The 13,104-nt window shown below is 41.8% G+C and overlaps 1 protein-coding gene across 5 annotated transcripts in view; it reads left to right on the forward strand.

The window, feature by feature from the left end:
* The first annotated feature begins 1,425 nt into the window (after positions 1-1,425).
* Positions 1,426-13,104, forward strand: part of PDS5A (PDS5 cohesin associated factor A) — a 129,831-nt gene continuing 118,152 nt past the window's right edge. For 3 of the 5 annotated variants that reach the window (XM_037064301.1, XM_037064304.1, XM_037064305.1), the window contains exons 1-2: positions 1,426-1,797; positions 2,665-2,842. In XM_037064301.1, coding sequence (XP_036920196.1) covers positions 2,705-2,842 — 138 coding nt within the window. In that variant the 5' untranslated portion in view covers positions 1,426-1,797; positions 2,665-2,704. The other 2 variants (XM_037064303.1, XM_037064302.1) reach the window with 2 other exon arrangements.

Below are 13,104 nucleotides of genomic sequence, written 5' to 3' on the forward strand. Positions count from 1 at the left end.
GCCTAAAAACAGTAGATTCGGGGCATTTTAACAAAAGTTATGTCTTTACATAAAGACAATCTTGAATGGATCCTGCCAACTATTCTAAATGCCCAAGAGTAAAGCTTAGGCCTTTAGGCAGAGTTCTAACAAATCAGCAACTGTGGCACTGTTAGATTCCAAGATAACTGGGATCTGTCTTGTGTGACACCCAAAAAATCAATTCAGTGACAGCGAGTACCTTTCATATTTTTAAGATCAAGTAAATGATGTGGAAAAAAACAATGGGCACCTATCAATTTAACTGAATAATTGCATTATCATTTTAAACTATTGCCTTTGTCAGTTTCAAGAGGCTGAATGCTATTTCACATTACTTCCTTTTTTTCCAAGTCCATTTTTAAAAAATTATGTATGTGCTTCTGAGGTTCATTTGCTCAACTTTTTACATTAAATTGCTCAAACCCACTGCACTGGGCTTTCCCCTAGATGAAGGAAAAAGTTATTCTTTGGTATATTTATAACATTATTAAAAAATGAGTCCTTCCATCCCCTGGTCGGTGTGGCTCAGTTGGTTGGAGTGTCCTCCTGTAAACCAAAGGTGGCGGGTGGGATCCTGTCAGGGTACATGCCAGGGGTTAGCCTAGTTGGGGGTGACTGCGAGAGGCAAGAGATGGATGTTTCTCACCCTCTCTAAAATCAAGAAGCATGCCCTCCGCTGAGGATTTAAAAAAAAAGCGTTCTTCCATATTTACAAGAACCGTCTAGCTAATTTTTAAACGTACTTATTTTAGGGTTCCATGGTTTGGGAGTGGAGCCCGGGAACTTACGTTTCGGACCCTTCTTTGCGAACCACTCAACTGTTATTTTTATATTTTACATCTTTCAAAATATTAACTTTAGATATCTAAAGAGGCGTTAACTGTCATATGATACAAGAATTACCCATTCTTGTGCCCACGTTGTGCCACGTTACACAACTTTTCCTTAGTTTGCAGGTCTTCTGTTCCTAGGGAGGAAATCAGTTCATTTTCATCGAGTAATTAACCATCTTTCAACAAGTCCACGTCCGTCAGGATGCCCTCCAAAAGCCACGGAACTGATTTCTGCGACATAAGTTAAAGCTCTGTTCCTCCTGCCTGCCCTCGCAGCGCCGCAGGGACGGGGTTCGCTTCCCGCCACCCGGGCTCCTCCTCTGCTCGCCTTTCGGGTCCCGGCTTCCCTAGGGCGCTCCGCGCGGCAGGTCTTGGCGCCAACCGGGTGGCGGCGCTGTCCGTCCCACGCGCGGCAGGCACCGGCCCGAGGGAGGCGGAGGCACAACCGGTGGAGGAAGAGGTGGGAGCGAGGCGCGCGCCCTGCTCTCGCGTGCTCTCGCGCCGCTCGCGTGACGGGTCGGTGTGTGTGCAAGGCGTCGGCTGGAGGGGACACGGGTCGCCGGGCGCGCGCTGCTGAGAGGGGCGTCCGGGTCCGGGTCAGCGGACCCGGCCGGCGCGAGGGGCGGACGGGCGGGCTGCGGGGGTCCCTGGCGGACACGGGCGCACACGGTCCCGGTGGAGCCTTCTCCGAGGCTGCTCTTCCTCGGCCGGACGGAGAGCGGCAGTGTCTCCCCTCCCAGCGCACACTCGCCCCGCGTCTCCCCCCGCGGCGGCCGCTCCTCTTCGGCTCCGCCAGCCCAAGCGCCGCTCCGGGGCGGGCGGCGGCGGCGACGGCGGGACCCACGAAGCTGCTTTGTGTGCAGCCCGGCGAGGGGCGGCGGCGCAACCACCTGACAGAGGCCCGGGCGCTCGATGCACCTTCCGCCCGCATGAGGAGGAGGAGGTAAAGGCGGCGGCAGCTCGGCTCCCGCCCTCGGCTGGTGAAGGGAGGGGACGGAAGGGGCGATCGGGGTGGGGGGGGGGCGCGGGACCGAGGCCCGGCGGGGCTGCCGGGAGGTGCTGGTAAGGCCTTGGCGGCGCGGGACGGCGCCTGGTGGCCGGGGGCAACAGAGCCGCTGGGGTCCCTTAGCCGAAGTTGAAGGAACAAAATGTGAAGTGCAGAGCCGCGTCAGCCGCTTCCTTGCGTGGGGCTTGGGGTGGAGGGCGGCTTGTTTTCCGCTCCCGCGGGGGTGGGGAAGCGGGACGGGGGAGAGGCGGGAACGTGGCGGGGACGCCGGAGGTCCCGAAGCCTGGCCTGGCAAGGGCGTTCGTGCCCGGGAGCCGCTGCTGCGTGTGGGTCTGGTCTGGCCCCTAGTTTTGCGGCCTAAGCCGAACCCTATAGGCCTCGCGTCTCCTTTCCCGAAGGGGACCAGCCGTGCGGGGACTCGGCGCTTCTCTCCGATGGAGCCGGGGCCTTGGGGGCCACGCCGGACTCCCGAGGCCGACAAACTTCGGACCTCGGTGCTTGGGGATGGATTTCATTGTGAAAAGCAGAATGGGAAACTCCTGGCGCTGCTCCCCGCTTCCCGCGGCCGCAGCGGCGTTGCCGGAGAGCCGCCCCGTGGGCCTGGGGCTGGCGGGGCCCGCATGGGTGGGGGCGGCGGGGCGGCCGCCGGGGTCCGAGCCCGGGGAGGGAGCGGGTGGCGATGCTGCCGCCCTGTCCCCGGCCTCCCAGGAGATAGGGCCCTTAGCAGATTAGAGATTTTTGAAATGAAAAAAGAGGTTACAAAGTCGCCCCTTTCCCGCTGAACTTTTGTTTTCTGACCGATAGAGGCCGGTAGAGGACTGTGAAAGAAAAGTTATCCCCCAGGATGGACTTCACCGCGCAGCCCAAGTCTGCCACTGCCCTCTGTGGCGTCGGGAGTGCAGACGGGAAGATTGCTTACCCTCCGGGGGTGAAGGAGATCACCGACAAGATCACCACCGACGAAATGATCAAGCGACTGAAGGTAAGCGCGTGGACAAAATGCCCCCCCCCCCCCTTAGAGGTGCGTGGTAGGAAGTGCTCTCTCCTGTGTGTTACTGCTCTCCTAGGCCTGGCTGTAGAGCTGCTCCTACCAGGCTTTTTAAAGATCGCTTATCACCTTATCGCCTTCTCCTTTCGTCCCTCTGAAAGGTATTGTTCTATTTTGACTGTGTCTTTGAATAATAAGTTCTGGGGAGAGATGTAACCATTATGGAAAAACACCATCATGGAAAAACACGCTTGTGTGTGTGTGTTTAATTTTGTTTTTTATGCATAAGAATTCAACGTTTAAAGTTTTTTCTAGAAATATTTATGAGAATACTGTTCAAAGTAGCTTACAGTCTTAAATGTAGGTAATAATTAGTCTAGGAAGTCCTATTTTCATCAGCTTCTGAAGAGACTCGATTTAAGTACAGAAGTGTCATAATTTTACAATATCCACAAATTTAAATGTGGATATTGCATGGTTATATAGCATGGTTAAACTTTGACAGAAGGTACTGACTTTTCAAAATTCAGGCTTGAAGTAAGGCACTATTTTAGTTTCACATGTTCAAGGGGTTGTAAGAAAGAGTATTATGGCTCCTTTTATAGAGAATCAGCTTATGAGTAGGTATTTAGTTTAAGCATGGTGGTCCTAAGGTCAAGATTGGAAGTTTCAGCTATACGTTGGTCAATTTTTTGCTGTGTTGCCTGGGCGTAGATTGTGGCCACAGCCTTGCAAAATAAAGTGTATTCTTGTTAAGGGATCAACTTGATGCAGTGGTTCTCAACCAGGGTGTCTTTGACCACTCAGAGGACATTTGCCAATGCTAAAGCTATTTTGGTTGTCAAAACTGGCTCCATTGGAGTAGGGAATCCAGCTAGGAAACTGTTACAAATAGTAGTCTAGATGAAAGGTGTTAAAATCTTGAAGTAGGGCTATGATAGTGAGAATAAGGAGGTAGGGAATGATCCAAGAGATTCAAAGTTTAGAATCACACTTGGTGGGAGGCTAGGGAAGATACAATGTTGACAATGTTTCTACCTTGGTGAAATGTATTTTTAGGGAATGATCTTGCCCCTTTGTTCTTAGAGCTTTGTATAGTGCTTAGTAAATGTTTACAATGTTGTGAGTGCTTACTGAATAAAGGATTCTTTAAAATAATTTTTTATTGGTTTGAGAGAGAGAGAGAAACATCTATTTGTTGTTCCACTTATTTATGTATTTATTGTCTGATTCTTATATGTGCCCTGACTGGGGATCAAACCTGCCATCTTGGCTATTGGGAGGATACACTAACCAAGTACCAGGCCAGGGTCTATTTAAAGTATTCCTGTAGTTTAATGTTTAATATCTAAAACATTTGTTGTCTCTTGAAGGTACACAATACCTCTCATTAAAATAAATCTTGATACTAAAGATTATACAAGAATGAGGTGCTTAATTGATGTTTCTTAAGGTTATACTGAGTGTTTTGGGATGATGAAAAATTATAAAATATAATACTGTTAAGTAAAAATTTTATGAATCATTTTATTGCATTCATATGAAGAATATTAAACTTGAATTCTAGTGATGGATAATCTGGTTTAAAAAGTTATGACTGTATATACATTTCCACTTGAAAATAGATTAAATGTCAGAAATACTGTGAACTAAGTCTAGAATGAGCATTGGATTGGAATATTTATTATGAGTCTTTTGGAAGTTAAAATTGACCTGCATATTAATCACCTTGAATGTCGTATGCTAAAATTTTGCTTTTCTGATGGGTTTTTAATATTTTGTCTTCCTTCTGTCTTTCTAAGTCTATTTTGGCAGTAGCAGTTTGACTTTTTAGGAATCTTTGTTTAGTTAAAGTATTACTCTCTCATTTGAAGTGTAGCTTTTTAGATAATATTTAACTATATTTTTGGTAATTTGTGTTTTAGATCCTTAGGCAGATTTTATTCAGTGATTTATTATTATTATTATAACATAGCAACAATGTTCAAATGCTTTATAAATACAAAGAGGGGTTAAAGGCAAGTAAAATCTTGGTCAGTGGAATTCAGAGATATTTGTCTAATTCTATGCAGTTTAAAGAATAGAGCAAGCATTTATTTCTACAGTGAAAACATGATTTTAGAGTTAAAAGGCTCTTAAGAGAAATTCTGAAATTCCCCTTATTTACAGATGACAAAAGTTAGTACCAAAGTGGCCATAACATTTAACAAGATCAGTCATAGGGTTAGTAGCAGAGCCAGAACAGTAGCATCTTATTTATTTTTACTCTTATAGCTGCCTTCATCTAAGAAGTAGAGCTGAAAGGTTGTGGTTTTTACTATGCAGTTGAAAACAGTAAATGAAAAGGAAATGGAATCAATGAGAGTTATTTGGTCTTTTGCAGGGAGATATAGGACAGAAGTTTTTTTTAAAGGGTGAGAGAGAGAAAGAAACATTGATTTGTTGTTCCATTTATTTATGCATTCATTGGTTGGTGCTTGCATGTTTACTGAACTGGTGATTGAACCCGCAACATTGGTGTACCGAGATGACACTCTAGCCAATTGAGCTACCCAGCAAAGCCTAAAACACCATTTTTTGTTTTAACATTAGAGAAAAACATTGTGATGCTTTGAAGCTTCATTGAAAATAATTCTTAGAGTATGTCTCTGGAGAACTTTTCATATATTAGAAGTTTTGATTTCTAAGAAAGTAAATTTTTTTTGTCTAATCACTCTGGTCTTCTGTCAGTTCCTTGAACATGCCATGTTTATTTCTGCGTAGAAAGATTCTACATTATGTAGGCCATACATACCATTCTTGCCAATTCATTTGTTCTTAAGGGAAGTTTCTTATATATGGACTCTTATAACTTCATTATAAGAGTATATATATAATATATTCTCCATTATATATTCTTTTAACTCTTCCATATCACTTATTATAGTCGTGATATTACACTCATGCATATGTTTATTTGGTTTGTCTCCCCAACTTCCCTGTAAGTTTTGTGAATACAGGTACCATATGTATTTATTTTTCCATCCTCCCAGGGTCAAGTTTAATGCCTGGCACATATTTGGGTGTTCAACAAATACTAGTTGAATGAAGAAATAAATACTTGGAATTAATTTTGGATTAGAGAAATATTTTTATTTTTGAAAGTGAAAGATAATTTGAAAATATTTTGAATTATTGGGTTGGCCAAAAAGTTTGTTTTTCTTTTCCATAAGATGCCTTTATTAGCGCTTAGTTATCTTAACTTCATGTGAAACAATTTTGTTAGATTGCATTTTGATAGCTGTCATATCAGCATCATTTAATAAACTTGTCAAAATTGGTGAATATGTAGCCATTTTAATATTGAAAATGGAAGAAAACATGCAACATTTTCAGCATATTATGCTTTGTTATTTCAAGAAAGGTTAAAAATGCAACTGAAATGCAAAAAAAAAAAAAAAGATTTGTGCACTGATAGAGTGTGCCAAAAGTGGTGTGTGAAGTTTGTGTTGGTGATTTCTCACTAGACAATGCTCCATGGTCGGGTAGACCAGTCAAAGTTGATAGTGATCAAATCGAAACATTGGTTGAGAACAATCAGTATTACACCATGCAGGAGATAGCCAATATATTCAAAATATCCAAATCAATAAAATTACTGGTGAAAATGAAAAATGCATTTTTTATTGTATGGAAAAAATTTAACTTTTTGGCCAACCCAATGCAACTCAATACCTTATCTATATACCAGAGATGGTACGATACATATTTTGAACTTTAGAACTCAAAGGCAGCTTAGAGTTTGTTTGATTTTGTTCTAATTTTCCAGATGAAGAAACTGAGTCTAAGAGGTTGTAACCAACCCTAGTCACATAAAGCTGAAAGTTGTTACCAACAGTTTTATTACATCGATAAGTTATAATTATTAATTAATTGACAAATATTAAAAGCCTTAAAAAGTTAGTTGGCTGTTTTGGAAGGACAGCAGACAGTTTGCTACCAATATTAACAGTAAGCATGAAGGTCTGTAGTTCACAAATAGCCTTCCTTCGATATAGTTAAAGGTTATGAAACTAATGGAGAGGTCATGTCTGATACGTTTTATAACACGTTCAAAATACACCTTTGAACAGTGTTCTACAAAGTTCCATTATGTGATTCTGCCCAATTGATTATACACAGTCTATCTCTGATCATGTATCACTACAGAACTGTGTGCCAAACACATTTTTTTGTTCCTTCCTTTCTTGCTGTTCTGGAACTGGTAGATCCTTGATAAGCCTTCGTTTTTAGAGAGAGGGAGGAATGGACAGGGTAAAATCTGTTTCTGATATCTGTTTCTTATTACCTGGTCTCAGAGCTCAGTGATCTAGACAGTTCTCTGGCCACAATTCCACACCCAAATCAGCTATATTTATTATGTCACAGAATCAAATCAAAATAATTACTACCTTGGTGCTAAGAATTAGGAAAGATGAAGTAACAGAGTTTTGTTCCTGAAATGTTCTGGAACATTGTTCTGAAAATGTCCCCCATTTTTCTTCTATCAGGTGTTACTTCTGTTGTTTTGTTTTGTTTTTTCATTTGTCTTTAACCTTTCTCTTTGTGTCAACCATTCTCCCTCTTCTCCACAGTCTCACTTCTGCTTTCTGTAGTCTGGCCTGGCCTGTTTGATAGTTTAGTTGGAATTAGGATATGGTGGGCTTAGTTTAATGTAGGGCATCCCCCTTTTCCCATCAAACGTAGGTTGGAAGAGGGAGGAATAGGTGAGGGGCAGGAAGGTCATAAATTCTTTCCCCTTTCTTTCCTCCAGGTGAACCCCAGAAATACTTTTTTGTCATTTTTTTCACTTCCACAAGTGATTTTTATTTATCCCTAATTGCCACATAGTATGTTAATTTTACAGTATGTAGTTTCAACTGTAAATTCTGCTCATATATTTTAATACTTGTATTAATATAGAAGATTCTGGTAAGAATTAAAAAATTAAGTGGAGAGGCAAATTTTTTTAAAATCAAGCCCTAACATAAAACCAGTATGTACTGGTGAAGTAATACTTGGTGCAGCACAGTTTTTATTTTAGACTCAACTTTATAGAACTATTCTGTTCTTCAGTTAGTTGCTCTGTGACAAACTACCCCAAATCAGGTGGTGTAAAACAGCAACTTTTTTGTGATATATACACACACACACATATATACACACGCATACACATAGTATATGCGTATGTGTGTGTGTATATATATATCTCATAAAATGTACCATTGTAATTATTTTTAAGTGTGCAGTCTGTGGATTCACAATGTTGTGCAAGCATCACCACTATCCACCCCAGAACTTTTTCGTGTTCCCAACTGAAACTCTGGACCCATTAAACAATAATTCTCTGTTCTACCCTTCCCCCAGCTCAGGCAACCACCATTCTACTTTTAGTCTTTATAAATTTTACTGCTCTGTAAGTGGAATCATACAATATTTGTCTGCTTGTGGCTGGCTTATTTCACTTAGAAGTGTCTTCAAGGGTCCTTTTTATTGTAGTACACGGCAGAATTTACTTTTTAAGGCTAAATAATATTCCACTGTATATATATATAACATCTTTGGTTTATTCATTCATCTGTCAGTGGACACATGGGTTGTTCTTCCCTTTTGGCTACTGTGAGCAACTTTTCTTATTATCTCACAATTTTGTGGATTAGAAATTCAGGCAGGGCTGGGCTTCCTTATTCCTCTGCCCCACATTGCTTACTGGGCTCATTCAGTGGTATTCAGTTGGTGACTGGACTGGTCTATAAGATCCACATTGGCTTCTCTCAAATACTTCGTGCCTTGGAAGGGACAGCTAATAGGCTGGACTTGGCTGAGTCCTTTTTCCTGTATGTGTCGTAGTCTTAGGGCTTCTTCACCTAGTCTTTCCAGCAGGGTTGTTAGACTCAGGGCCCCAAGACAATATGGAGGAAGTTGCCAGTACTTTTAAAGGCTTGATTCAGAATTGGCAGTGTCACTTCTAACTTACTCTAGTAGTTAAAATAGTTAGAGCCCAGCCCTGGCTGGTGTAGCTCAGTGGATTGAGCTTGGGCCTGTGAAGCACAGGGTCGCTGGTTTGATTCCCACTCAGGACACATGCCTGGGTTGCAGGCCAGGTCCCCAGTAGGGGACACATGAGAGGCAACTACACATTGACGTTTCTCTTCCATGCTTTCTCCTTCCCTTCCCCTCTCTCTAAAAATAAATAAAGAAAAAAAAATAGTTAGAGCCCAGCTCATATTCATGGAGAGAAAATTTATCCCTACTTCTCAGTGGAAGAGGTAAGAAAGAATTTGCAGCCATCCCTAATCTACCACAGGAGCTCTGATGCCAAGTCAAAGTTAATCAACTGTACAATTTATAGTATATTTATCAATTTGAAAAACACGTAATCTCAAAAAACAACAGGACAAGCCCTGGCTGGTGTAGCTCAGTGGATTGAGTGAGGGCCTGCGAACCATACGATCTTGGTTCAATTCCCAGTCAGGGCCAATGCCTGGGTTGCAGGCCAGTTCCCGGCAGGGGACTCACGAGAAGCAACCATACATTGATATTTCTCTCCTTCCTTTCCTCTCTAAAGATAAATAAATAAAATCTTGAAAAAAAAAACAGGATGTATTTGCAGCCAACTAGCTAGATATGTAAAACTTATTTTAAAAACTAATAAAAACTTCTACAAATTTTTAAAAAATATTTTATTTATCTTTAGAGGGGAAGGGAAGGAGAGAGGGAGAGAAATATCAATGTATGGTTGCCTCTGCCGAGGACACACAATGTATCGTGTGTCCCCTGCCAGGAACTGGCCTGCAGCCCAGGCATGTGCCCTGACTGGGAATCGAACCGCGATCCTCTGATTCGCAGGCCCGTGCAAATTTCTACAAATTTTTAATGTGCTAATTAGAAAACATTGTAGGGGAGGCTTGTGATTTGATCTTAGAAATTTTTCTTATATTTGAATTTTTACTGGATATTATTATTGGCCAATTATAATGACAATTTTTCTGTCCTCTCCTTTTACATATTTATTTTTTAGGTGTCTCAGGTTTTTATTTTTTGAGACATTTTATGCCGCTAGAAAAATTGGAAAAATTTGTGCCTTCGACACTCATGTTTTTTTCCTCAGACAACATTTGTGACCTTGGCTTGCTTTTGTGTTTCTACACACACAGACACACACAACATACTTTTTTGTTTAAGAGTCACTTGAAGACATGACATTCCACCACAGAGGGCTTCAGCATTCTTTTTAGAACAAGGACCTTCACCCACTTTATCACAATTGTTATTCACACTTAAGAAATTGAACATCGATACAGTGATATCTATTATCCTGTCCATAATAAAATTCTCCCAGTTGCCTTTAAAAAAGTTGGGTCACAGCATAGTATCACATGTCTTTATCATGTCTCTTTAGTCTTTTTAATCTAGAAAGTTCTCTTATGGTTTTTAGGGATATAGAGAGTTTGTTCTTTTGAAGCATTTGTCTTTATAGAGTTCCATGATCCGTTTTTGTTTCATTTCCTCATGCTTAGATTCAAGTTGAATTTTTTTTTTGCAAACACACTATGTAAGTGGTCTTGTACAATTAGTTCCCTTTGCATTACATCAGGAGGATGTAATATATTTTGTCTTACTGGTTATGCTAAGTTTGATTGCTTGGTTAGAGATGGTCAGTACTCTCCACTGTAAAGGTACATTTCCCTCCTTCGTAATTAGTAATATTAAGGTGATGATTTGTAAAAATAATTTATTTTTCAACAATTCTTACTTAACCATTTTAGCATCCACCTTGATGACTATAAAATCTTGGCTTTGTGTATTCTGTCATTCCTTCTACGTGTATTAGCTGGCATTCCATGAAGAAGAGCCTGCCCTCTGCCCTCATTTAAAAAAAATTACTCATGGATTCTTTATTCAATGCGTTATAAACCCACTACTGTCTGTTTCTTTGAGAGTCAATTGGGTGTCTTTTGAAACTTCTTGTGTGTTTTTTGATATGTCTGACAGAGTCTTTGAGCATTTCTCTGTTTTCTGGTACAGGATGTTCACCTTGTGCTTCCCTGCCCCAGATTTGGATAGGTCATGTTCTCCAAAGAGCCCTATTTCCATTTCAGTAGGGAATGGTATTTATAAACCAGATCTGGGCTTAGGCATTATGTTCACATTGATACTAGGATATGACTTCTTTAGGCCCTTTCTTTTTTTCTTTTCTTAAATCCTTCTTTATTTAAATCACTTTATTTATAGATGTTTGGGCTCCAAAACAATAAAAATATTATTTAAAAGTAACTCCTTCGGTAAGTTTTGAATAAAAGTAGCACAATGTGATTTGACTGAAACAATGTTGCAATTATATAATATTTTTAAAGATTATTTTATTGATTATGCTATTACAGTTGTCCAGTTTTTTTCTCCCCTTTATTCCCCTCTGCCTTGCACACCCACTCCCACCAGCATTCCTCCCCTCTTACTCCATGTCCATGAGTCATAAATATAAGTTTGCTGTGGATCCCAGCTCCTGGGGTCCGTGGCATTATGGATGAGATAAGACAAATTCACACGGATTACCGAGTCCTGTGGAGGAAAAGGGGCGGCGTAGCTTCTCTCTCAAGAGAAGAAAAAGCCTCGGAGGGTTTCGGCCACTCTCTCAAGAGGAGAGGGCCTGGACCCTTGCCTTGACCAGCTTTTATTGGATTCAATTCCCAGAGGAATACACCGCATATACTTAAAGCTCATCAGTCATTCTCAGGCAGAAATGATTAAATAATAGATAACATTCAAAGAATTCTGAGGGCTTATTCTGAGTAAGAATAAGGGTCTCAGGGTCGGATGTTAAATGGCTATAAAACTTTAGGGAACAAACTCACTTCCTGTTTGGACCCTTATCATTTAAATTGAGGGTATTAGCAAAGTTGGTTTCTAGGATTTATGCATTCTTTCTTAGGCCTGATCGCCCTAGGGAACCTGCCCTTTCCAGCATAGGACCAACCCTCTGCACCCTCCTCCAGCATTGTGTCAGGCTTAAGTCAGGCGAGGGAAGGAAGGCAGCCAAGAGATTAGGAGACTTCTTGCAGACAGAATGAGGACTCAGGCTATGTAAAAGCCAAGGTGCGAGGGTCCATCACCCCCATTTTCTGTAGCCCCGGTGGCCCCCCAAGTCCTTCTCTAAGGGCCCCTTCAGAACCATGTCTCTCTTAGGCCGTCCCTCTTTTGAGGAATCTTAACCCATCATTGGCTAACCAGTCATCCACCTGGGACCAAGCAGGGCAAAGAGAAAGGGGGCAGAGGGGTGCCCCTACAAGGAAGATAAGCTTTGTCTTCTAAGTGGCTTATGGTCCCAAGGTCCTTTACTCAGCCTTAGCCTTGGGAGGTTACAGCTTCTGAAACCAAGCAGGGCAGTTCCCAACACAAGTTATTTGGCTTTTCCATTTCCTATACTATTCCTAACCTCCCCCTGTCTATTTTGTACCTACCAATTATGCTTCTTATTCCCTGTGCCTTTTCCCTAGTTCTCCCTCCCCTCTCCCCTCCCCCTCCCCTCCCCTCCCCTCCCCACTGATAACCCTCCATGTGATCTCTATTTCTGTGATTCTGTTCCTGTTCTAGTTGTTCGATTAGTTTGCTTTTGTTTTGGGGGTTTTTTTAGGTTAAGTTATTGATAGTTGTGGGTTTGTTATGTTGTCATTTTACTGTTCATATTTTTGATCATCTTTTTTAACATTAAGGGCTTGGTGATAAGGGCTTGGTGATGATGAACTCCTTTAACTGAACTCCTTTAACTTGATCTTATCTGGGAATTACTTTATGCCCTTCCATTCTAAATAGCTTTGCTGAATAGAGTAAGCTGGATAGAGTAAGCTTGGATATAGGACCTTGCCCCTTGCCTTTTTTTTTTTTTTTAGATTTTATTTATTTATCTTTAGAGGGGGGAAGGGTCTTTAGAGGGGAAAGGAAGGAGAGAAATATTAATGTATGGTTGCCTCTTGTGTGTCCCCTGCTGGGAACTGGCCTGTGCCTGCAACCCAGGCATGTGCCCTGACTGGGAATCGAACTGGTTGTGTGGTTCCCAGGCCTGCGCTCAATCCACTAAGCTATACCAACCAGGGCTTAGGCCTTGCCTTTTGTAACTTTGAATACTTTGTTACAGCCCCTTCTTGCTTGCAAGGTTTCTTTGGAGAGATCAGCTAAAATTATTATGGCAACTCCTTTGTAGGTAACTGTCTCCTTTTCTCTTGCTGTTTTTAAGATTC

This window comes from Sturnira hondurensis, unplaced genomic scaffold (genome assembly GCF_014824575.4).
Source record: "Sturnira hondurensis isolate 20B ecotype Veracruz unplaced genomic scaffold, ASM1482457v3 Scaffold0015056, whole genome shotgun sequence".
Taxonomy (NCBI): Eukaryota; Metazoa; Chordata; class Mammalia; order Chiroptera; family Phyllostomidae; genus Sturnira; species Sturnira hondurensis.